At 53.7% G+C, this 26041-nt stretch overlaps 1 protein-coding gene across 2 annotated transcripts in view; it reads left to right on the top strand.

Annotated features, from left to right (window-relative positions):
• Positions 1-580: 580 nt before the first annotated feature.
• The window catches only part of ARHGAP30 (Rho GTPase activating protein 30), a 52388-nt gene continuing 26927 nt past the window's right edge, over positions 581-26041 (top strand). For both annotated transcript variants that reach the window (XM_050929797.1, XM_050929796.1), the window contains exons 1-5: positions 581-1074; positions 11458-11560; positions 16004-16148; positions 23375-23457; positions 25709-25816. In XM_050929797.1, coding sequence (XP_050785754.1) covers positions 966-1074; positions 11458-11560; positions 16004-16148; positions 23375-23457; positions 25709-25816 — 548 coding nt within the window. In that variant the 5' untranslated portion in view covers positions 581-965. The remainder of the gene's footprint in view (positions 1075-11457; positions 11561-16003; positions 16149-23374; positions 23458-25708; positions 25817-26041) is intronic.

The raw sequence follows: 26041 nt of genomic DNA, 5'->3' as shown, positions 1-26041 counted from the left end.
GTGTGTTGGATTTGGATCCCTTGTGTTTGTGACTTGTGTGTGTTAGATTTGGATCCATTTCCAAGGTGTGTGTGTGTGTGTGTGACTCGGTGTGTGTGTGTGTATGTTGGATTTGGATCCCTTGTGTTTGTGACTCATGTGTGTTAGATTTGGATCTATTTCCAAGGTATGCGTGTGTTACTCTCTGTAGGTGTTTGTGTGTGTGGCCGGGTGTGTGTCTTGTGTTCGATTTGGATCCTATTCTGTGTGTGTGTATGAATCTGTGTGGGAGTCCATGTATGTGTGAGTCCATGTGTGCATGGGAGCTGATGCGTGGGTGAGTGACTCCATGTGTCTGAGGCTGACAGGCCGTAGGTGTGAATCCATGTGTGCCGGCTTTGGATTCCCATCCATGGGAGTGCGTGCGACCCCGGAGGGGTGGGTCTGTGTGTGTGTGGTATTTGTTTTGCACCCTGTGGTTTCTTGAAGATGCTTGGGCAGGAAGTCAGCTTGGAGGCAGCAGAACTCACTTCCTGCCGGGTGCCGATCCCCAGCCCTGACAGAGGACAGGAGTGCAACGGTGCAACGAGTTTTACGTCAGGCCTGGGCCTCGGCAGCTTCCTCTCTTGGGTGCTGCTTCCGCTGCTGAGCCGCCCGGCCCGGGGCTCCCCACACCCTGAGGCTGGGCTTTCAGGGCTTCGTTCCCAGGCCACAGACGCTCTCTGGACTGATTTCTCGTTTGGATCCAGCCCAAGCGAAGATTTCGGCAGCCAGAGGTTGATGCTGTAGAGGCAACTATGGGATGGATTTGAGGAAGAGACACCTCCCCCGGGCCGCTCGGTGAATGGCAGCCATCAAAGGGGCTGTGGGCTGAGGATTTCCTCATCGGCCCGCCCAGCCCAGATGTGGGCCAGGTGGTCCCAGCGGCAAGGGCTGGGGCTTGTGTGTTAGAGCCCGGAAGCCCCCGGGCTGCTCCAACCATCCCCATGTCTCTCGCCATGAAAGCCCGGCAGAAGGTGAAACGGAAAGGAGCAGCCAAGGACCGGGTCTTTGGGTGTGACCTGCTGGAGCACCTCCAACATTCTGGCCAGGAAGGTAAGGGCGGTTTGCTCCTCCGGTGGCTGAACTTCCATGGGGCGACAGCAGGGAATGGGCCAGGAGACACCTCTCTGGGTGCTGACCCATTGCTTGGTGGGGACCCTTCCGGAGCCCCAGTCCTGCTGGGCTGGTGCAGCCAGCGGTGGGGCTGGGCTGGTGCAGCCTCGGCTTTCTGTGAACATCCACTTGCCTCTGCACTGAGCCTCTCTGGGCGTGTTCCTGAGCCTCCCGCTTTGCTGCCTGAGAGCAGCCTGGGCAGATGGAACAGGAGGCTTGCAGGTGCAGCTTTGAGCCAGTATTGCAGAGTCCTGGTCTCACTTATCATCTGAATCAAGGCTCCATTGGGTATGGGGCCAGCCCTGAGCCATCACAGAACCCGCAGCCGTCACAGAGCCGTTACAGGGCCCCATTATGCTGGGTGTGGGGCTGGTCCTGAGCAGTCACAGGCCCCGTCGTGCCGGCTATGGGGCCAGCCCTGAGTCGTCATAGGGCCCCGCTGTGCCAGGTGTGGGGCCGGCCCTAAGCTGTCACAGGCCCCTGTCGTTCTGGGTGCTGGGGCAGCCCTGAGCCATCACAGGGCACCGTCATGCCGGGTTTGGGGCCAGCCCTGAGCCGTCACAGGGCCCCGTCATGCCGGGTATGGGGCCAGCCCTGAGCCGTCACAGGGCCCCGTCGTGCCGGGTATGGGGCCAGCCCTGAGCTGTCACAGGGCCCCCTCGTGCCGAGTATGGGGCCAGCCCTGAGCTGTCACAGGGCCTCGTCATGCCAGACATTGGGCTGAGCCGTCACAGGGTCCTGTCGTGCTGGGTGTTGGGCTGGCCCTGAGCCATCAGTACAAGCTAGCTTGGCATGTAGAATTGCAACATTCCCACAATCCCACTGGAAACCCAGGTCCCTGAATCAGGCTCCTGCAGTCAGGGAACAGTCACATTCCATGGGCCGTGTCTCCAAGCAAAGCATCCCAGCCCAGGGGATCCTTGCCCTCCCTAGGGACCGTCAGAGCTTGGGGCCCGTTGCCAGGGGCAGGGAGGCTGGCATGCTCTGTGGGGTAACCACAGGGTTCCAGTGCCCAGGGAGCCCCTGCCACAGTCTGGAGTCCAAAGGTAAAACAGACAGAACCTAGGCTGCTGCTTTCAGATAGACTCATAGACTTTAAGGTCAGAAGGGACCATTATGATCATCTAGTCTGACCTCCTGCACAATGCAGGCCCCAGAATCTCACCCACCCACTCCTGTAACAAACCCCTAACCTGTGTCTGAGTTATTGAAGTCCTCAAATCGTGGTTTAAAGACCTCAAGGTGCAGAGAATCTTCCAGCAAGTGACCCGTGCCCCATGCTGCAGAGGAAGGTGAAAAACCTCCAGGGTCTCTGCCAATCTGCCCCGGAGGAAAATTCCTTCCCGACCTCAAATATGGCGATCAGTTAAACCCTGAGCATGTGGGCAAGACTCACCAGCCAGCACCCAGGAAAGAATTCTCTGTAGTAACTCAGATCCCACCCCAGCTAACATCCTATCCCAGACCACTGGGCATACTTACCTGCTGATAATCAAAGATCAATTGCCAAATTAATTGCCAAAATTAGGCTATCCCATCATACCATCCCCTCCATAAAACTTATCAAGCTTAGTCTTGAAGCCAGATATGTCTTTTGCCCCCACTACTCCTAGTGATGTGGCCAGTGCCAGGGCTGGAGGTTGGGCGTGGCATGGGCCACACGGCTCCCATTCCCATGTTAGAGCTGGAGGGGTGAGAGGCAGAGTCCTGGGGCAGCTGGCACCCAACAGGGCGAGAGCCCTCATTGCAGTGCCCCAGGCACCCACAGGGATAGAGCCTGTGCTGTAGTGCCCCTGGTACCCCATGGGGACAGAGCCCTCCCTGCAGTGCCCCTGGCACCCCACAGGGATAGAGCCCTCACTGCAGTGCCCCTGGCACTCCACGGGTATAGAGGCCTCATTGCAGTGTCCCTGGCACCCCCATAGGGACAGAGCCCTCACTGCAGTGCCCCTGGCACCCCACGGGGATAGAGCCCTCACTGCAATGTCCTTGCCCCACCCCCTGGTTCTTAGGGTCAGTTCGGCAGAAGTGGCATCAGGGTGGTGATAGGAAGGAGATCTGCATATTACATACAGGAAGTTGACTCTGTGTAGCGGGTGCCAGGACCTGCCACTGGGCAGAACAGGCAGCTCGATGCACAGCAAGAGGGGGGTGGAGGCATGAATCATGCTGCTTGTTTTGCAGTTGCTGGGCTCTTGCTGACAAGGACACTTGCATCACTGCAGATTGAGCAACAGCAGGAGCTGCAGAAGGAAATGCAAGCAAGGCCCTAGTGGAAGTGCTTAGTAAACACGCTGAGGGACCCGGGGCTACCACGGGGGTGCCCTGCAAGGCCCTGTTCCACACCTGAGAGCAGCACCCACGGGTGTTCATGGGAAGTGGAGCAGACTGGCGTCACCCAATGCTGAGGTGCTGCTGGTCGAGTGGCAGGTATCCCAACATGCATTGCTTTGGCCTGGCTGCTTCGAGCTGACTAGAGCATTGCATGCTGGGTGTCTTGTCACCAGCAGGTACACCTGTGCTAGAACCATGCTAACTTGCAGTTATGTCCCAGTGCCTCTTGCCTCAGGAAGACAGACCCATTTAAAAGGGGGGGGATGATTAGGGCTATGTCCATTTTACAGATGGGGAAACTGAGGCACAGGGTGTCTAAGGCTGACATTGGCAAAGACAGGAGCCCGCAGGCAGTTAGGTAAGGGATCCGATTTTTAAGCTGGGAGCTGTGAAAGCTCTTTTAATGACCATCATCTCAGCGAGACTTGCACCAGGCCCCTCCAGAGCTGGCAGCTGGGCCTGTGCAGCTGGAAAGACCAGAGGACTGGGGCTCCCTTACAGAACAAGGTTCCCATCCCACAAATACTCCGGTGATTTTGAAATGTTTCCCCCTCTCGAACCGGGACAGAAAATTGAAATCTCGGAAATCCTCATGAGTGAAAAAAGCTAATTTGTTCCTGTCGGGTCAGAGGAAACATTTTATTCGGATTCCAATCTTTTTTTTTTTTTTTGGTCATATTACCATAAATTTCAAACCAAAAAGTCGCTTTGAGACAGAAAACTGGCCTGGTGCATTTTGAAAATGTCAGACCCTGCTGGCCGTGTCAGGGCTGTTTTCCTCAAGGTTTTCTCCCGTTGGGAGATTCAACCCTGACCCATGAGCCAGTTTTGGTTTTGACCAATTTGCATTTTTTGGTGAAAAAAACAATTTGTTGAGAAATTCCCCAGCAGCTCTCCTGAGCCGCTGGGTGCTGTTGAAACCCCTGTGGATCCAGCAGGTTTCCTGGCAGCCCCGGCCCAGTGGGTTACACCCAGCACCTCTGGAAGCCAGACTGCTTCACCTATCGCTCCCTCTCCTGATTGGTTGCCTGCAGCATCTCTCCCTGTAGTGGCCTAGATCCTCAAAGATATTTAGGCGCCTAACTTCCACTGATTTCCATGTAGATCCACAAAGGCAGCATGGTCTAATGGATGCAGCACCAGACTCGGACACCTCAGGGATCTAGTCTCAGCTCTGCCACTGACCAGCTGTGCAACTGTGGGCAAGTCATGGCCTCTCTGTGCCTCAGTTTCCCCCCTCACGCTTTGTCTATTCAAACTGCAAGCTCTCTGGGGCAGGGGCTGTCCTTCAGTGTGTGTGGGGACCCTGATCGCAGTTGGAGCCTTGAGGTATTACTTAATCCTAGTGGGCTTCCTAAATCTGGATTGAGGCTCCTAAATTTGCTTCTTCTGGCCTCTCGTCATCCCCTGGCACGTGAGCAGCAAGAGGCAGAGTTTAAGAGCCAGACGCCTGGTCACACACAGGTTGGGTCACAGATATGATCATCAGGTTGCAGCAAAGGCTCTGACATTGCAGTAACTCTGGTCTGCTCCTGAGTCGCTGGGCAGCACTGAGGGGGGTGGAAGGGAGGGGTTGTAGGATTGGAATCAGCCCATGTCCGCCCTGCAGTCGCCTCCCAGTACTTTCCCCGTCCCCACAAGGGCAGAGCTCGCAGCTGTTAGTCACTTTCCAGGAAGGTCGCCTGAGCTGAAATCACCTGGTCGGGCAGGAACCACATTTTGCTGTGCAGGCTGATGCGCCAGGAACCATGTTCAGCGAGCGTTATCCTCTCCTCCAGCCACACACATGGTCAGCTGCAGCCTATGCCTGGGGTGAGGCAGGAGAGTTTCTGCCTCTTGGTGCCAGGCCATTCTTGTTGCTAAACTGCTTCTCGAATGGGCAGGTCGGCTACGTCAGGAGTCACTGACCTGTCATGATATGATCAGGGATAGCTTAGGAGGGCACCTTGTGCCATCACTCCAAAGTGCTCGCCTGTGCCCAGAAGCCCCTGATACTCCACCTGTGTCTGTTTCCTGTCCCCGGATCACCTCGGAAATTCCAGGTGCTAAGAAGGGAACTAGGCTGATCAGAGAGATAAAGGGCCTGTCTTACAAGTGCAGACCCAACCGGCTTGGCTGGTTTCTGAGAAGGGATGTGATGGCTGTCCATAAACACACAGGGGGGAAACACCAGGGAAGGAGAAAAGCTATTAACGCCACAACTGGCACAAGAACAAATGGGGATAAACTGGCCTGGAATTAATTTAGGCTGGAAATGAGACCCGGCGAGGGGGGGGGGGGGTCTGGACCAGCCTCCTGGTGGAAAGAGCTGTAGCAAACAATGTAACTAGCTCTGAGATGGAGCCTGATAGGTTTCCGAATGGGTTGCTATGAGGTGGCTGCCTCCGATAGCAGGAACTGGGCTCCTTCCAGGCCGTTAATGTCGACGGTCCGGTTGCACGGGGCCAGTCATCCTGGGGATATAGTGCTTTCCAGGAGATGTATCGGGTCCTAGACTGTGAATTACAGCCCGCCGCTGGGGTTCGAATGGCTCCATGCTCCTCAGTGGGAAGCAGCTAAGAGATACTGTCATGCCCCAAGTGATCTCGAAGGCCGGCGTTTTCAAACGCAGCTGCCACTGAGATGGGTTGTCAGTTCTGGGGCATCCAACGTGAGACCAGCAAGATGTGATTTTCAGAGGCGCTGAGCACCCACAACTCCACATGGGGGCAGTGGATTTGCACCCTCTCTAGAAACCAGACCCTCTGTGTCTCATGCTGGGCTCCCCCAAACTGCATCAGCAGCCACTTTGGACAGGTTGGGCCTAGCTCTGTACAAGTAGCGCTTCACCCAAAGAGGAAATACAGCCACCTCTGGGGTGGAAGGTTGAACACCTGCAAGGCAATGCTTGCATGGCAATCTGGAATTAACAGAACAAGGAGTAATGGTCTCAAGTTGCAGTGAGGGAGGTTTAGGCTGGATATTAGGAAAAACTTTTTCCCTAGGAGGGTGGTGAAGCACTGGAAGGGGTTACCTAGGGAGGTGGTGGAATCTGCTTCCTGTGAGGTTTTTAAGGTCAGGCTTGACAAAACCCTGGCTGGGATGATTTAGTTGGGGATTGGTCCTGCTTTGAGCAGGGGTTGGATTAGATGCCTCCTGAGGTCCCTTCCAATTCTGCGATATTCTATGATTCTAACGGGAGGGGGGATATTGTGCCCAACTGAAAGTGAGGGAGAATGTAGGGGACCAGAATGTTCATTTCCCCAGTTGAAATGTGGACAGGACATGAGCATAAAAAGTGACCAGGGCCATGGCATGTCAGACGTACCGAAGAGGCCAGGACCTCAGTCAGAGGATGGTTCCCCTAAGGGGAGTTGTGCCAGGAAGTTGTTCAGTAATGAGAACAAGAAAAGGATGCATCTATAATTCACAGCCGCCACTTCCTGCAGTATCTTGGGTTTTCCCTTATTTGTGTACTAACGAGGTCAACCCTCTTAGCTGATGAGCCCAGAGAGAGGAGATCAGGGAGTGCTAGAGGCTGTGAGAGGCCTCGCTCTGCCCTGATTGACTGTGTTCCATTTTCTGTCTCTTGTTGCAGAGACAATGGTGGCGGGTGGTTGCTTGGTGTTCACACAATGCTGCTCCTGAAGTGAAATGTTGCAGAAAAAGAGCCATGTCATGGCCGTAATTAGATGGTATCTGTTAATCGTCTAGATCATTGGCATGCGCCTTGTGAAATCAGCCTGCGATGAAGCGCTGGTTGCGTTGGTTCTTAGTGTGAAGCCCATCCAGCGATCCGAAACTCACGTGGTCGCGAATCCCTGGGCTGCTCAGTCATCAGAGTGGCTGGTGGGTCGTGCTGCAGCGCGGCAATCACAGCTGTGGGTGATGGAGCAAATGGGAGGCTGGGCTTTAGCCCCGCCCGCTCTGAAGGACCTCTCAGCTCACTGATACACTCAGAAGAGTTGGTGGGAGGTGGGCATTTGCAGAGGCAGTAGCTGCAAGGTGGCAGATGTAATCACTGTATATACGGTAGCAGCCAGCCAGCCACAGTTACGGTCACTCAGAACTGCATGGCCTCTGCTACATGTACCAAAGAGGGGTCCCCTTTAGCTGTTTTCAGTCATATAATAACCAGAGCTAGTCTCTCACCCAAGGCCTGAGGAAGGATTAAGCACTACAGGCCCCTGTTTAGCACCCCAGGTCCCAAAGGCATGTGATAACATTAGCTCAGTGCTTGCTTTCAAAAGGGTGATGTCTCTAGCCCTTACGGGCACAAAGAAAACCTTGAAAATGTGACCTGATGTAAGTGCTACAGCGATGCTGCCTGAGTCTGCAGAGAGCCTAAGCCCATCGCTCTGAGAGGCGTGTGCTGCCCCATGCATCTCAACAGGTTAATGCTGATACCTGCTGCTTTGGGGCTCCTAATGACACAACCACAGCAGGGACTCTCTCTGCAGCCATTTGGCTCTGCTGGGGTCACGTCTCCAGCCTGCCCCACCCCAAAGTCCTTTGAGAATAAAGATGTCGTGTCCTCCCTTCTCAGGGATGGACCCCACCTGCTTAAGGCAGGGGCTATTTGTTTGTGGAGGCGAGAGGCCCAAGGCTGCTCAGAGAGGAAGCAGAGCAGGGCTCCCACAAATCTATCTCTTGTGCAGGTAGCTCCTGATACTGCAAACCAAACAGGACAGGGCAAAGGTGCAGGGGCTGGGGTCACAGGTTGCCTTAATTGGGTGCTGGAGGGAGAGGTTTAGGGTGAGCACCTGGTGGAGGAGGAATTTAGGGTGAGCACCAGGAGAAGGAGGAGAAATTTAGGATGAGCATGGGGCGGGGGGAAAAGATATTTATGGCGAGCACTGGGGGAGAGATGTTTAGGGTGTCTACTGGTGGGGGGGGGGTAGCCCCTTCATGGTTCTGCTACAGGGTGAGGGGGTGGGGGTCTTTATGTGCCCCCCCAGAGAGCCCTTTGCTTGAGTGGGTGGGGGAGGAGCCCTCCCTCCTCTGGGACAGACCAAAGCCGTCTAAGGCAAGGAGTATCGGTCTGGTGTGGGGGAAGCGCTCCCCCGCGCTAAGAGACTAGTGCTGAGCCCCCAGAAGACATCTCTTGTATGGGTGCCCCTGCAACTGCCACTCTAAACAGGGGGATGGGTGGGATCATGGGGACCCCAAGTGGGTCTGGATCTAGGATCCTGAATTGCAGTTCTCTGGCTCTGGTCTCTCCCTCCCCTGGCATCTAAAATCAGTAAAAAATCAGCCTCGATTGAATGGAACTAAGATGTTCAGAATCGAGCCAGGAGTCTCCACATCTGGGCTGAGGCTGAGACAGCCAGAAGGGGTCTCAGCCTCCTGATCTAGTTCTTTTGGTTCCAGTCTGAGTGTAGACAAGTGCTGAGCTCCAGGATCACCTACCCCAAGTGCTGAAAAATCAGGAGCCCAGCCGCTGAAACAACTTGAGATCGGCTTCAAAATCATGCAGTGTTTTGAAAAATAATACATTGTGGAGTCTCTTCCTTTGCTGACTTCAGGGGTCACATTTTCTAGCTTTTCTCTGCAGCTGTGAGGCCTAAGAACCTAGCAATTTTTGCATGAAAGCTGAGCTCTTCATGCAATCCCCTGACTCCATCTGCTGGAGCTTTAAGACACCAAATATCATGAGATTGGGAGAGCTAGTTATCCAGTTCAGTGCAATCAGTGCCCAGTTGTGTGTGGTTGCTTGTAGATTGTTTGAAACATGACATATTGGTGTACCTTGTGCTGGTAAACGTACAGTCACAACACTGATACAAGAACATCCACACGAGTTTGCATCAGTTTAACTAGAATGGGTTTTGAAACTGGTTTAGGCTGAGTCAATGCAACATCTGAATATAGGTAATGGGTGTCTCACCCTTTCTGTGTCTCTAGCCCCTTTGCCTGCATGGACACACACACACACACAGTGGCTGAGCACAGCGATTTCGCTCTGCATTCTGGGAGCGCATTTCATTTCCTGTGTGGTGTGCAGAAATGAAATCTGCCAGTGACTCCACCCAGTCAAACCTCCCCAACCGGAGACCAAGCCAGCAGACGCACATTTGTTCCTTTTTCACTTAACATCCTGTACTAAAAGGTCCCCATAAGCAGGATCTGGGGGGTAGGGAGGGATCTGCACCCTATGTACAGAGAGAGAAAGACAGAATCCATGCGTTTCCATGGTAATTGCAATGAGTACATTGTTATAATTTGTTAGTTCTATTATGATAGAGGCCCCAACTGAATTGCAGCGCTAGGTGCTGCACATACATATAAGTGACAGCTCCCAAAAGAATCTAAATGGACATTTCACAGATGAGAAACTGAGGCACAGGATCACGTAAGTGACTGGTCACGGTCACACACACACACACAGGGTAGCTAGTGTCATGCTTTGGTCTCCCTTAGCCTTGTAAGGCCTGGACATGCAGTCATGTTGTTCTAATCCCAGCCAACAGGGGGCGATGGTCTCTCTCTCTCTCTCTCTCACACACACACACACACACACACACACTTCAACCTATGCAGCGCAGGACGCAGAAGTAGGGGAGCAGAGGGTTTGCACTGAGGCCACGAGACCCGCAGGAGCATGAAGCAGGGAGATGGTGCACAGCTGAGAGCTTTGAGGCTGCCACGGGCAGAGGCAGGCGGGTCCGTGCAGTACTTGTGGAACCCTCCCCCCTGCTCCCAGGCCTGGCCTCTGAAGACTGCAGGGATGGGGGTGGAGGGGTGAACCGTGGACACTTGCCACTCTCTCCCTGCCAGCCATCTCCCCAGCCTGCCTCCAGCCCCCTTCCCTCATCCAGCAGGGCGCCTCCCATGTCTGCTGGTTCCTGTGTGGCCGGGGCGGTTATTTTCCAAACGGTTCCCAGAACCCTTTGCAAGGAGGACTCAGGATGGTCAGAACAAAGGATTCTGGGCGGAGGGGGGGGGCACCAACCCTCGCTGCACCCCTCTAGAGCAGTGGTTCCCAAACTTTAACAACCTGTGAACCCCTTTCACTAAAATGTCACGTCTCGCGGACCCCCTCCTAAAAATGAATATTTCCAGGCAATTTTCTCCTTTACCTGAGTATAAATTATAAAAGCAGTGATCTTGGAAATATAAAATTTGTTTTTAGGACATGCTTATTACACACTATTTATTATTAATTACTATTTATCATGACAGTACTTTTATTACATTATGAAAACGGCAACACTCTTCCAAGATCTCACTTTCGTACTTTGTATCATTTGAATAACCCTTTTATAAGACAAGGCTCCTATGTTTCATCAAGGAGTATCAGATGTGAAACAGCAGGAAGGTATGTAAGAAGCCAACTCAAAGAGTTCGTCCTACACAAGCATTCAGGTCTTGAGCAGTCCAGGCAAATAACAAACGTTACAACAAAGCTTAAACCTGTTCTTCATAATTTTCAAAACAATACTAGCTGCCTATTTAATTTTAAAAACAGCAAAAAAAATATCCACCTTCCTTTCCATTTCTTTTAAGGAGTCTTGAAGTTTAAATCTCCTCAGTGGGATAGAGATGCTTGCTTTGATCTGCTTAGCTCTTGGAAGTCCAGGGGCTCCAGGCTGCTGGCCCCGTGCTGCCCAGGGTCCCTAGCTACAGCTCTGTCCACCATTAGGGAATTTTTTCCCAAGAACCCCCTGTAACATTTTGCGAACTCCCCAGGGTTTCCCAAACCCCAGTTTGAGAACCACTGCTCTAGAAAATCCAACCTCCCTTGGGAGAGCAACGTGGGTCTGACAGCTGTGGCTGACCTCCGAGGCCTGGAGAGGTGGAAACTCCTCCCCAGCTGCCCACCTGAGAGCAAGGCGTCATGCATCTCTGCTGGGGAGGAGCAGGTAAAGGGGGACATCGCCCCGCTCCAGAAGGAGATGCTGGGGGGGGTCACTCAGGGCTCTGGCCATTTCGTGGTCGTGGCTCTAGTCAGCCCCCATCCCACCCCCAATTGGCTGCGGTGCTCCGGCTGACTGTCCTCTCTCCCCCTAGTCCCCCAGGTGCTGAGAAGCTGCACGGAGTTCGTCGAGCAGCACGGCATCGTGGATGGGATCTACAGGCTCTCCGGGGTCTCCTCAAACATCCAGAAGCTGAGGTAAGGACTGGGGCTGCAAATGCCTCCGATTGGAGGGGACACTTGCACGTGTGTGTGGGACGGGGGGAGGGGCTTCCCATGTGTCTGACACGCTCGTGGCTTCTCTGACACAACACATGGCTCTGAGGGGCCCTTCATTAAAAGTTGTGGGCGAACTTTTCAAAGCTGGGTGCCCATCACTGCTACATGCTCATCTAGGGACCTGCCTAAAAAAGGGGCCAGTTTGAAACTCCCGAGTGAAGTGGGAGATTCCCCATCTCTTGTCGTCTTCAAATCCAGCCAGGCTGCCTTTTTGGGAGATACACCATGGTCAGACATCAGAGGGGGAGCCGTGTTAGTCTGGAGCTGTAAAAAGCGACAAAGAGCCCTGTGGCACCAGGGCCAGCTCCAGGCACAGCTGACTAAGCACGTGCTTGGGGTGCACTTTGGGGCAGGGCGGCACTCGGAGGTTTTTTGGGTTTTTTTGGTTCCTCAGGGCAGTGCTGGAGGGTTTTTTTTGTTTCTGCAGGCCGGCACTCGCAGGGGGGGGCTTCAGGCAGGGTGGCGTTTGGGCGGCACGGGGTGTTCGAGGGGGGCAGGGGCTTGGCACGGCACCCAGGGGGGCAAGGGCTTAGAGCAGCGCGGTGCTCGGGGGGGCAGGGGCTTGGCACGGTGCAGCCGTCTGAGGGGGCGGGGCTTTTGGGCAATGTGACCCTCGGGGGACGGGGCTTCTGGCAGCTTGCCACTTGGAGGGCAGGGCTTCGGGCAGTGTGACGCTCGGGGGCGAGACTTCGGTGGCATGGCACTTGCGGGGAGGGGGGGAGGGCGGGGGGCTCTCTTCTCTTTTGCTTGGGGCAGCAAAAAAGTTAGAGCCAGTCCTGCGTGGCACCTTATAGACTAACAGACGTATTGGAGCATGAGCTTTCGTGAGTGAATACCCACTTCGTCAGACACATGCGAAAAAGCTTACGTTCCCACAAAAGCTCATGATCCAATACATCTGTTAGTCTATAAGGTGCCACAGGACTCGGTCACTTTTTACATAGTCAGACACACGTATTGGGCCCAATTACAGGTAACTGGGTGAAATGCTCTGGCCTGTGTAATACGAGGAGTCAGACAAGTTGATCTAATGGCCTTAAACTCTATGAAGCTAGGAATTTTTAAAGGTGCTGAGCTCTTTCTTTTCTTTTCTTTTCTTTTCTTTTCTTTTCTTTTCTTTTCTTGTAATGTTCCATCACACACCTCTGGGCCCTGAACACTAATTGATAAAACAACACACCTCACTTGCAGGTCATCTCAACCATAGAAAACTCACATCCAGGAGTAAAATACAGATCAGCCTCAAATTTGCCCCGAAAGGAAGAGCCAAACCTGTGCTCTGAAGGTCAAACAGACTCAGACTCCTGCAGAGCTATGGAGGAAGCAGATTGCAAAAGCTAAAACAGCCCCTCTGAGAATGCAAATCTAGGGCCTGTTATTTGAGAATCCCACCTAGGGTGACCAAACAGCAAGTGTGAAAAATCAGGACGGGGGAGGAGGGTTATAGGAGCCTATATAAGAAAAAGACCCAAAAATCGGGACTGTCCCTATAAAATTGGGACACCTGGTCACCCTAGTCCCAGCTGATCTGAACTGTGGGGACAAGGCACAGTTAGAACTAGGTCCCGGACATTGCAGGGCCTTAGAGATCATTAGAGCTGGCTAGGAACTGGGATTTCTGTTCCACAGGAAATTCTGACAGTTCAAAATTGGTTTTTGCTCTGAATTGGAATGAAAAGCTGAAATTTTGAAATTTCCCTCAGATGAAAATTCTTTAAAAAAAGAATTGATCTGGGGCCAGTGAAACGTTTTGTTTTGATAATGTTGAGTTTCAGTCAGGTAACGTTATTTCTTTTGGATAATGTCAAAACCCTAGAACAGTGGTTTTCAACCTGTGGCCTGCGGATACCTGGGGTCCGGAGACTGTGTCTAAGATTTCCACAGTGGTCTGCACCTCCCTTCGAAATTTTTTTAGGGAGTCTGCAAATGGAAAAAGTTTGAAAACCTCTGCCCTGTAATATAATATTAGATATGATGTATATTGATATAAAGTGAAAATCAAAGTGAAATGGGAATGTTGAAATGAATTGCTGAAAAATGTTCACCCAACTCTAGAGTGGGTCTAGCCTGCAGTCCCGGGGTGTGATTTCAGTTTGGGTCTTGTGATGGTTCTTGGGGTACCCCCGGACACCTTCTTACACCTTGCCTCTAGCGGTACCTGGGGGTTAACTTCCTAACCACCACCAGCCGTCAGACACTCAAACGCTTTCCTCCTGGCTATGCAGCTTTCAAGAGTGCACCCCAATCCCTGAGTCCCCTTCAAGCATCGGCAGCTTGACGGGTCCCCCTGTGATGTCCAGCCCCCCGAGACTGGCCACTCACAGAAATCCCAGATCCTCTACCCCCAAAGAAGCAGTGCACCCCAGTATACCAGTTTTACCTTAAATCACCACTCCTGTATAACACACAGCATTTGTGCCCACTTACAAGAATCCAAAAGAAGGTTTATTTAAGAAAGAACAGAGGTTTCACTGGAACAGAGCTGGGCAAACTTTTTGGCCCAAGGGCCATATCTGGGTATGGAAATTGTATGGCAGGCCATGAATGTTCATGAAATTGGGGGTTGGGGTGCGGGCAGGATTGTGCACTCCGGTTGGGGGTGTGGGCTCTGGGATGGGCTGAGGATGAGGGGTTGGGGGTACAAGAGGGTGCTCCATGCTGGGACCAAGGGGTTCGGAGGGTGGGAGGGAGATCAGGGCTGGGGAAGGGGATTGAGGCCTGGGAGGGGGTCAGGGGTGCAGGCTCTGGGTAACGCTTACCTCAGGCAGCTCCCAGAAGCAGCAGCATGTCCTCCCTTCTCCGGCTCCTACGCGGAGGCATGGACAGGTAGTTCTGCACACTGCCCCATCTGCAGGCACCGCACCTGCAGCTCTCATTGGCTGTGGCTCCAGGCCAATGGGAGCTGCGAGGGCTGTGCTTGGGGTGGGGGCAGTGTGCGGAGCCCCCTGGCAGCTCCTGTACGTAGGAGCTGGAGGGGGCACATACTGCTGCTTCCAGGAGCCGTGCGGAGCGGGGCAAGCCCCTGACCCCGCTCTCCAGCTGGCGCTCAAGGGATGGATTAAAATGTGTGGTGGGCCAGATGCGGCCCTCGGGCTGTAGTTTGCCCACCCCGAACTAGAAAGAAGAGAGAGTGTTGGAAGCAGATGGTTACAATACAAAACATCATAAAACGGGACCTGGGTCCTACCCTTATGAATAGTTCCCTTTCCTAGCCAATACAGTAAGTCTCCCCCTGCAAAATTCAGATGGTTGCAGAGCTGGGTGGCTTCCCAGGAACCAGGGTCCAATCCTTCCTGAAACATCCCCACCCAACAAAACGTCTCCTCAGTGAATGGCTGCAGAGTGTCTTTCCCTGTACGGTGTAATGCTGAACCAGTCTTTTGCCGTCACTCCCGGATGGAGCGAGTGCCTGTCTGTATCATGCTCCTTTTCACCTCCACGTGGCTGTAGTGTTTATAGTTTACCTTTGATGGTTTTCCATTGACTTCTCTGGGTTGTTGTGATGGCGAACATTGGAGTGATACATTGTGTCATGGGCTAGCCAGGGAGGGGGCGACATCTTCCTCCCGCCGGAACAGGCCCGCACCAAGACATATGATTCCCTGGTGACTCACTTTCCCTCCAAGGCGTAGTTTTCAATGTAGTTCCATTATTCCTTACTGATCAATTGTATGCACATCTTGAATTGATTAGGAGCATCGTTACATTACAAGCTTTCAGTAGAGACCTCACATGCTACCCTTGGTGGATAAATACCATCAGAGCGGTATCTGAGGTGTAGTGAGTTTGTCAGGTCTGAGACAGGAGTTTCTTGCAAAGAACAGTGAACTCTTTGCTCATTGCCACCACTGGGCCTTTGCGTCATATGTAGCTATCCCCAAGCTAGCTTTGTCGTAGCTACCTCGGGGCAATTACCCAGAGTTTCGGGTGAGCTCATACAGCCCATGCTGCTGCGGTTTCACTGCTCTGAGACCTGAGCAAGCTACATTAAAGCTAGATCGGGGCTGTCGACATGTCTAGATAGACCCCCATCGCCCTCCTGCTTCTTACTGGTCATGAAGGTGGGGGGAGGGGGCAGAGAAGAAAGAGCTGTGGGGGGTCTTGGGTGGAAGAGGCAGCATGGGAGCGGGGCTTCGGGGGAAGGGGGGGCACGGTTCGGGCACCGCACCTCGCCCCCCCCCGCACTTTTCTGCCACTCCTGTCCTGGAGTCTCCAGGAACCAAAGATTAATCTTTCATTAAAGATTCTGTTATGTGATGAAACCTCCAGGAATACGTCCAACCTCAACGGGCATCCCTAGCTGCTCCCCATCTCCCCCAGACCGGCCAGTGCAATCACTCTCTTCCCTCTCTTGGTTCGCAGGCAGGAGTTTGACAGCGACCGCTGCCCGGATCTCAACAAAGATGTGTACCTGCAGGACATCCACTGCGTCAGCTCCCTCTGCAAAGCCTACTTCCGGGAGCTCCCCAACCCCCTGCTCACCTACCAGCTCTACGACAAGTTTGCTGTGAGTCTGGCCCTGCAATCTGCCTTACGGGGATGTCTCCACCACAGCGCTAACTCCGGTGATCGGCACCCCGGGCTGAGCCCTGGGCTTGGCCTAGCACCGGAGCGAGCAGCCGCACTGCAGAGCCCGACCTGAGTGCCTTGTCCTCCCTGCTCCACACTCCCCCCTGTGTGTCACACCCGCTGGGGGGCTGCTGGGGGGGACGCCCACGGGTCTTAGTGCGGCAGTGAGTACTACGTGCAGTGACTTGCTCCCAGTGCATTGTGGGAGAACTTGTCTGTCCTTCTGGGCACACCGGGGGAATTGTGGGAAGGTACAGAAGGACTATCAGCCCTGAAGAGGTTTAGCCTGCGTCCACACTCCAGAGTGAGAAGGTTACTAGCCTCAGTGAAAGCCTCGCTCAGCTCTTAGTCTGTATCCCAGCTGGGCCAGCTAGCCTAGGTTTAATGCACCACCAAACTGAGGGTGAGAAGGTTTGTGTGTGGACGGGAGCAACAACCGAGTAGGAGCCTCTGCAGCGAAGACAGAACCCAACAATCTTGGCTACTGGCTGTGGCAATGTCATGTCCGCCTTTGTCCTCACAGCGATGAAGCACTGGGAATTAAATCAGCAGCAGCTGGCATCCTGCCCATCTCCCCAGCACTCTGATGGGCAAATTCCCAGCAGGGCGTGGGCGAAGCTGCGTGTGCTCTGACTTGCGTGTGCAAATCAGGGTGTTCCTGTGTTTCCCCTGAGGCCCGCGTGTGGGCACAGGTGCACGCTCCATTCAGGGCCCGTTCTTTAGCAGATGTGAGCCTTCGCAGCCCTTGCCGTTGGGGGCAGATGAGACTGTGAAATGCCCCACAATAGCTGCAGTGTCCTCTTCTTAAAAGGACAGTATCAGAGTGAGTCAGGTCCTGCTGAAAGGGCCCAGCAATTGCTGTGAGGGAAGCCTCGGATCCAGAGCCCTCATCCTGAGGAGCATCCCATAACGGCCTGTTCAGAGTCACAAACATTTCAGAGCTATGAACGACCTCCATTCCTGAGGTGTCCGTAACCACGAGGTTCTACTGTAGATAAGTTCATGGAGGATAAGTCCATCCATGGCTATTAGCTGGGATGGGCAGAGATACAAACCCATGCTCTGAAGTGTCCCTAGCCTCTGTTTGCTAGAAGCTAGAAATGGGTAACAGCGGATGGATCACTTGGATCACACAGAGGATGTTCTGCTCATTCCCTCAGAAGCAGCTGGCACGGGCCACTGTTGGAAGACAGGATACTGGGCTAGATGGACCATTGATCTGACATAGTACGGACGTTCTTAGGGTTAGGGTTTGCAGGGGCTAGGCTTAGAACTGGGAGAAATTTTATGCAGATTCTGCGACACTGAAAGTTTTCTCGAATTCATGTCAGTTTTGCTGAAATGTTCATGTAGGAGGGAAAAGAAAATCCCAGTAAGTTGAAGCACAGCTGTGGCTGTGCTAATCAGATGGCAGGGGCTCCACGTGCCCCCCATTTTTTCCCTTTTGGCTTTCTAATTTCCCCCCAAAGTAGTGGGGTTCTGGCCACCGATGCCTTGAATAGTGTTAGCCTCAAAGAGCTCCATCTATTTAACTTAACGAAGAAAAGGTTAAGGGGTGACTTGATCACTATCTGTAGTACGGTACCTACATGAGGAACAAATATTTAATAGTGGTTTCTTCAGTCTAGCAGAGAAAAGTCTGCCATGATCCAACGTCTGGAAGCTGAAGCGAGACAAAGGCAAACTGGAAATAAAGTGTACATTTTTAACGGTGCGAGTAATTAACCATTGGATCAATTTCGCAAGGGTTGTGGTAGATCCTCAATCACCGACAATTTTTAAACTGGGATTAGATGTTTTTCGAGAAGATTGGCTATAATTGGGGCCCTACCAAATTCGTGGCCATGAAAAACACATCATGGACCATGAAATCTGGTCATGTGTGTGCTTTTACCCTACACTATACAGATTTCATGGGGGACACCAGCATTTCTCAAACTAGGGGTCCAAAAGGGTGTAGCAGGGGGGTTGCAAGCTTATTTTAGGGGAATTGCAGTATTGCCACCCTTACTTCTGTGCTACCGTCAGAGCTGGGCAGCCAGAGAGCGGCGGGTGTTGGCAGTGCCCTGCCAGCAGCAGCACAGAAGTAAGGGTGGCAATACCATATCATGTCACCCTTCTGCACTGCTGCTGACAGCAGCTCTGCCTTTAGAATTGGGCTCCCAGCCAGCAGCAGCACAGAAGTAAGGGTAGCAGTACCACCAGAATCCCCCCCCACACACAATAACCTTGCGACCCCCACCCTCTACACACTCCTTTTTGGGTCAGGATCCCTACAATTACAACACCCTGAGATTTCAGATTTAAGTAGCTGACATCATGAAATTTACAATTTTTAAAATCCTATGACCATGAAATTGATCATGACTTTGGTTATAATTCAAACAGGAATTAGTTCAGGGGAATCCCATGGCCCCTGTGTTATCCAGGAGGTCAGAGTAGATGATCCCAGTCGTTCCTTCTGACTTTGGAACCTATGAATCTAAACTTTCTGACTCTATTCAAATGTGACCTGCCATGTGGAACAGTCGGAGGCTCATTGGGCAAGTGATCTGGAAACTGAAAATCCTTGACCCCAAAGTGAAACTCGGTGAGCTGAGCTAGAGAAATACAAGTCACGGCCCGGCATGAACAGTGTCAGTCCATGTGATCTTTAACATTCTTTCCATTGTAATAACCACAGGCAGACAGACCCTGCAGTAACAGAGGCTTTATTTTGCTATTTTTAAAGTTATTTGCCTGATATTAATCTTCATCCTCGTCACCCCTGGTTCTTATCTGGTGCTTTTCATTTGTAGATCCCAAAGAGCTTTACAAAGGAGGGTCAGGATCAGTATCCCCATTTTACACGTGGGGAAACTGAGGCACCGAACAGTGCCCAGGGTTACCCAGCAGGCCAGAGGCAGGTGCACATGTCTAACAAAGAGGCAAGCCCTGCCCCCCCCCCACCACAAAGCTTACAATCTAAGAGAAATGCAGCAAGTCGACAGAGAGCGCAGCTAGCACCAAGAAAGGGCTGGCCTAGTGGCTAGAAAATCAGTAAGGGGCTCCGCAAATCTGGGCTCTAGTCCTGACTCTGCTAAGGGCTAAAATGTGGCAAGTCAGTTTCCCCTTCCGTTAAAATGGAGACTGATGCTCCTGAGTGCCTCTGTAAAGCACTGTGTGAGTTACTGATGCTGTGTATCATGTAGGCCTTAGGCATAACGCAGGAAAGGACGTTTGTTTTTCAACAGGCAACAAGCTCTCTAAGGACATTGTAAAATCCTAAAACATGAAGAAAATAATCAGAGAATATTCCGTTGGCAAAACTGGTTATAATAAGGGGAGGATTCATAGATTCCAAAGCCAGAAGGGACCATTGTGATCATCTGGTCTGACCCCCTGTGGTAACACAGGCCAGAGAACTCTCCCCAAATAATTCCTAGAGACGACCTTTTAGAAAAACATCCAGTCTTGGTTTAAACAGAGTCCTGCACTTAGAAAGAAAGAATCCCAGGCACTGCTACAGGCTGGGGACTGACTGGCTAAGCAGCAGTTCTGCAGAAAAGGACCTGGAGATTACAGTGGATGAGAAGCTGGATATGAGTCAGCAGTGTGCCCTTGTTGCCAAGAAGGCCGACAGCATATTGGGATCTATTAGTAGAAGCATTGTCAGCAGATCAAGGGAAGTGATTATTCCCCTCTATTTGGCACTCGTGAGGCAACACCTGGAGTATTGCATCCAGTTTTGGTCCCCCCAACACAGAAGGGATGTGGACAAATTGGAGAGAGTCCAGCGGAGGGCAACAAAAATGATCAGGGGGCTGGGGCACATGACTTACGAGGTGAGGCTGAGGGAACTGGGATTATTTAGTCTGCAGAAGAGAAGAATGAGGGGGGATTTGATAGCAGCCTTCAACTACCTGAAGAGGATGGTGCTCGGCTGTTCTCAGTGGTGACAGATGTCAGAACAAGGAGCAATGGTCTCAAGTTGGTGTGTGTGGGGGGGTTAGGTTGGATATTAGGAAACACTATCTCACTAGGAGGGTGGTGAAGCACTGGAATGGGTTACCTAGGGAGGTGGTGGAATCTCCATCCTTAGAGGCCCAGCTTGACAAAGCCCTGGCTGGGATGATTTAGTTGGGGATTGGTCCTGCTTTGAGCAGGGGGTTGGACTAGGTGACCTCCTGAGGTCTCTTCCAACCCTAATCTTCTATGATTCTATGAAACATGGTCAGTGATGAAGAATCTCCCACCCTTGGTCAATTGTTCCAGTAGTTAATTGCTCTCACGGTTAAAAACGTGCGCCTTATTTCCAGTCGGAATGTGTCTAGCTTCAACTTCCAGCCGTTGGCTTGTGTTCGACCTTTCTCTGCTAGACTGATGAGCCCCTTATCAAATATTTGTTCCACAAGACTGTGATCAAGTTGCCCCTTAATCTTCTCTTTGTTCAGCTAAATAGATTGAGCTCCTTGTGTCTCTCACTATAAGGCAGGTTTTCTTATCCTGTAAATCATTCTCGTGGCTCTTCTCTGAACCCTCTCCAATATATCAATCTCCTGCTTGAAGGAAAGTTTCTGTGTCATGAATCCAGGGCTCTGAGGTGACCCTTATGGTCCGTCTCGCTGTGTTGGGGGCATTCATGCTGGGAAGCTCATCTGCTCTGTGTAATTCTGCTTCTGCCCTCGGCATTCTTGAGCCGTTAGAATTACCACCAATCACAGCCTTTGTTATCCTAGCCCCTAGGGCAGAGATGAGCAAACTTTTTGGCCCGAGGGCCACATCTGGGAATAGAAATTGTATGGTGGGCCTTGAATGCTCACAAAATTGTGGTTGGGGTGCGGGAGGGGATGAAGGCTCTGGGTGCGGGTGAGGGCTCTGGGGTGGGGCCAGAAATGAGGAGTTCAGGGTGTGGGAGGGGGCTCTGGGCTGGGACAGGGAAGTCGATTGCGGGGCGGGGGTGGTGAGGGCATTGGCTAGGGGTACAGGCTCTGGGATAGGGCTGGGGATGAGGAGTTTGGGGTGCAGGAGGGTGCTCTGGCCTGGGATTGAGGGGTTTGGAGGGCGGGAGGAGGATCAGGGCTAGGGCAGGGGGTTGGGGGGTGGGGAGAGGCTCAGAGGTCCAGGTTCAGGGCGGTAATTACCTCAAGCAGTGCCTAGAAGCAGCAGCGTGTCTCTTCTCCAGCTCCTACGTGGAGACACAGCCAGGTGCCTCTGTGTGCTGCCCCATCCACAGGTACCACCCCTGCACCTCATATTGGTCACAGTTTGCGGCCAATGGGAGCTGCAGGGGTGGTGCTTGGGGCAGGGGCAGTGTGCATAGTGGAGACCCCTGGCTGCCCCCACGTGTAGGAGCTCAAGAGGGGCCATGTCGCTGCTTCAGGAGCCACATGGTGCAGCCCCCAACCCTGCTCCCCAGCTGGATAGCCGGAGCGGGACAAGCCCCAGGCCACTCCCCAGCTGGATAGCCGGAGTGGGACAAGCCCCAGGCTCCACTCCCCAGTGGGAGCTTGAGGGCCAGATTAAAATGGCTGGTGGGCCGGATCTTGCCTGTGGGCGGTAGTTTGCCCACCCCTGCCCTAGGGGCGCTGCTCTCTGCTGTGGAGTGCAGAGGAAATGGATGATGGGGTGCAGGGAGTCTGTACTTTGGCCTGTTCAATCCACTGTAGGGGGCCATGGGTCGCTTGTGCCCTGGGCGTGATCATGTTGCCCTCTAATGGTCAGTGCTGGGGACTGTCACCATCTGTTACTGACTCTAGGTTTGGGGGCTATGTAAGAAAAAGCCCCAAATATCGGGTTTGTCCCTATAAAATTGGGACATCTGGTCACCCTACTCTGGACGCCCCATAATACAAACGAAAAGAACGGTGCTCGTGTCCTCTCTAGAGAAGGGGTTATTGCAGCTGGGCCTGCCGGGGCTGGGAGTGAATGGACCTGGGGCAGGGTGTTTGCTGTCACGCCGTTGCTGGCCAGCTCCGGAGAGCCCTGGCTGCTGGAAGGGGGGTTGGAGGTGATGGAGGCTGCAGAGCCACAGAACTTGCTGCTCCATTGCCAAACCTGGACTCCAATTTCCTCCGTTTTCAGCTGCCCCTGACCCTCAGGCAGGGGTGAAAGTAGAAATAGGGACTTAGCGGTACGGGGCTGGGTTGGGGCTGGTTCTGGCCCCCGGAAGGGGTAGGGATGGGGGGGTCATGCTGGGGTAGCAGTGACAGCCAGGGCTCCTGCAGCAGTTTAAAGGGCCCAGGGCTTGGCCGCTGCTACTGCCCCGGGCCCTTTAAACCGCTGCGGGAGCCCCCGGCTGCCGCTGTTACCCCAGGGCTCCAGCAGGGGGGCTCCAAGGGCTATTTAAAGGGCCAGGACCTAGAGGCAACGGGAGTCCCAGGCCCTTTAAATAGCCCTCGGAGCCCCGCCGCTACTCCAGGGCTCTGGGAGCTATTTAAAGGGCCCAGGACTCCCCTGCTTCTACCACGCGGCCCTTTAAATAGCTGCTGGAGCCCTGGGGTAGCAGCAGCAGGGCTCCAGCAGCTATTTAAAGGGCCCAGGGCAGTAGAGGCAGCAGGAGCCCCGGCCCTTTAAATAACCCCCAAAGCCCTGCCACTACTCTATGGCTCCAGCAGTGGGGCTCTGGTGGCAATTTAAAGGGCCTGGGGCTCCAGCCGCTGCTGTTCAGTTTGGAAAAGAGACGACTAAGGGGGGATATGCTAGAGGTCTATAAAATCATGACTGGTGTGGAGAAAGTAAATAAGGAAGTGTTATTTATTCCTTCTCATAAACACAAGAACTAGGGGTCACCAAATGAAATTAATAGGCAGCAGGTTTAAAACAAACAAAAGGAAGTATTTCTCACATAATGCACAGTCAACCTGTGGAACTCCTTGCCAGAGGATGTTGTGAAGGCCAAGACCATAACAGTGTTCAAAAAAGAACTAGATAAGTTCCTGGAGGACAGGTCCATCAATGGCTATTAGCCAGGATGGGCAGGGATGGTGTCCCTAGCCTCTGTTTGCCAGAAGCTGGGAATGGGTGACAGGGGATGGATCACTTGATGATTACCTGCTCTGTTCATTCCCTCTGGGGCACCTGGCATTGGCCACTGTTGGGAGACAGGATACTGGGCAAGATGGATCTTTGCTCTGACCCAGTATGGCTGTTCTTATGTTCTTATGACTTTTGCTTTTCTCCCAGGATGCTGTGGCCATCCAGATGGAGGAGGGACGGCTGGTGAAAATCAAAGAGGTGCTGAAGGAGCTTCCATCCCCACACTACAGGTACTGTGGAGGGTGAGGGGTGACCCTCACCCCACCCTAGGGCCCCTAGGAGTGAGCGTGACGTGTGAGCAAAAGCCTCAGGGGAGCCCTTGGGGGTGGCCAGGGCAGGGCTACATGGGCGCAGCCATACAAAAACCCCTTGAATTTTGGAGACCGAAGGGCACAGGCCATGGGGGACCCAGCTCCCCTTCTGCACCCATGCTGGCTCCTTGCTCTCCGGCCCTCCCACTGCCCGAGAGCTCTGGATGATCCCCCGTGTGCTGCAGATCATACGGGGGAGGGGCAGCACATCGCCCAGCGGGGAGCTCAGGCTCTTGGCCTGCCCTCTCCTGCATCCTGGGTAGCCTGTTTGCCCATGGCCATCCAGTCAGAGGAGAGCCTCCAGCGGGGTTGCCTAGGAGCACTCTGGCCAAGCAGGGAGAGGAGTGGTTGGCTTCTTCTCTCTGTGGCCAGCCTCTGCTGATCGGGGACCTGGGGGGCTCCCCACACTTTGGCAGCATTGTCTGTTGCGCTCAGCGTCAGCCCCCATCGGGGTGAGCGGGAGTTTGATCACTGGAGCACAGCTAGGACACTGTCGAGCACAGCCTCTCTCCAGACAGGCCTCGTCCCTCCTACTGGCCCCTGGAAAGGAGCCTACAGATGTCCCAGGAGCTGAGGCTGGGTCTCCCCCAGGGTCTTGCGTCTGAGGACATGGCCCCCCTTCGACTCCCAGCTGGCTCAGGCAGAGATGTCACGGAGGCGGAGTCAGCCCACGGGACCGAGGCCTGGATTAATAGCTGTTGACAGGGCAGTGGGAGGGAACCTGGCTCCACTGCTGCTACTCTCTATTGGCCAGAGTCTCTCCTGTGTCAGACCTTCGCTCAGCACTGGGCTGTGGAGTGGGTCTGGCCCCATGGTCAGTGCGCTGGTCTGTGCCAGCCCTGATGCAAGTTAGAGCAGCCCAGGGGCTGCTTTAACTTTTGCCACTGGTATGTGGTCCTTTAAGAGCCACTGCACAACTTCTGCCAGGGGGATTCTCCATCAGCCAGGATCCAGCTGAGGGGCTCGGGTGAAAACCAGGGGCTGTGTGTCCTGTGGATAAACAGGGCGTGCCATCTTCAGCGCCACCAGTCCAGTACTGTGCAGGCCTGGACTCACTGCCATAGATGGGACAGTGCAGAACTAGAGGGCTCAGACAAAGGAGATGGGCTGATCCAGGACCTGGAGATGCTCTGTTATGAAAAGTTTTGACGAGGTCAACTGTGTTACCTTAGAGAGGGGATGAATGAGAGGGGACTGAATAGCCTAGAGAAGGGAGACTGAGGGCTTCCATTCCCCCAGTCTCATAGCACAAGAACAAAGGACAGGCATTAACACAGGAAGATGGGAAATCCCAAACATTTTCACGCAGCATGTGATCAGCCTGTGGAACTCACTGCCACAAGATGTCACTGATGCCCAGAACTCAAAAAGAATCGCAGGGGGATTGGTCAGGATCTGGGAAACAGGACTATCCAGAGCAGCAGTGCAGGCTCTGGGGGGGAGTTTAGGTGTGGGAGGGGGTGTGGGCTCCGGCCGAGCGGTGCTTACCTCAGGCGGCTCCTGAAAGCGACAGGCACGTCTCTCTGGTATTGGCTTCTAGGCAGGGGAGGCAGGGGTCTCTGTGCACTGCCCGCAGGCACCACCCCCGCAACTCCCATTGGCTGCAGTTCCTGGCCAATGGGAGCTGTAGAGTTGGCGCTCGAGGCAGGAGCTGTGCACGGAGACCCCCTGCCCCTCAGGGGCTGCAGGGATGTGGCGTGGAGCCTGCCTTAGCCCCCTGGCCGCTGGACTTTTAGCACCTAAAATCTCCCGGTTTGGCTTCAGTAGCCTCTGGGAGATAGATGCAGGGGGAGGAGTTGAGGGAGGGAGGGGGAGGAGTTGATCAGTGGGGCCCGCAGACCCCCTGGAATACTCTCAGGAACCCCCAAGGATCCACGGACCCCAGTTTGAGCAACGCTGCTCCAGAGCGATCACTGATCTCCGACTGTTAGAGTCCGGTGTGGGACAATGGGGGCCGACTGTCCCACAGCCACTGCTGTGTGGTGGTTACAGCTTCCCTGGCTGCACCTGGTGCTGGCCACTGTCAGAGACAGGACACTGGGCTAGATGGGTCTGATCCCGCCTGGCATCCCTGTGTGGCACCGGTCTCCAGCCCAGAATTTTGAATCCCTCCCTCTGTGCCATGCCATCTTCATGTGAGCGTCTCCTCCTCTTGCCTTGGCTGCTGTAGGACCCTGGAGTTTCTGATGAGACATCTGGTTCACATGGCTTCCTACAGCTCCCAGACCAACATGCACGCCAGGAACCTGGCCATCGTCTGGGCGCCCAACCTGCTCAGGTGAGAGTCAGCAGGTGGAGCCGGGAGAGCCAGGGACGTCTGTTGCTTTGGTCACGCTGGGCAGGCTGAGGCAGTGTCAGAGGCAGGGAGGAGGGTTCCTGGGTGAAGGGGACCAGCCTCGGTGCCATAGAGCCTGTAGCTGGGAGGGATGGGGATGGAGTGTGACACCAGCCTGGAGAGACGGAGAGATGGGGAGGAAGTGAGGCCGGGGAGAACAGATAGGGA

Source organism: Gopherus flavomarginatus, chromosome 20 (genome assembly GCF_025201925.1).
Source record: "Gopherus flavomarginatus isolate rGopFla2 chromosome 20, rGopFla2.mat.asm, whole genome shotgun sequence".
NCBI lineage: Eukaryota > Metazoa > Chordata > Testudines > Testudinidae > Gopherus > Gopherus flavomarginatus.
The sequence above is the reverse complement of the archived record's forward strand: the minus strand, read 5'-3'. Positions and strand labels throughout refer to the sequence as shown.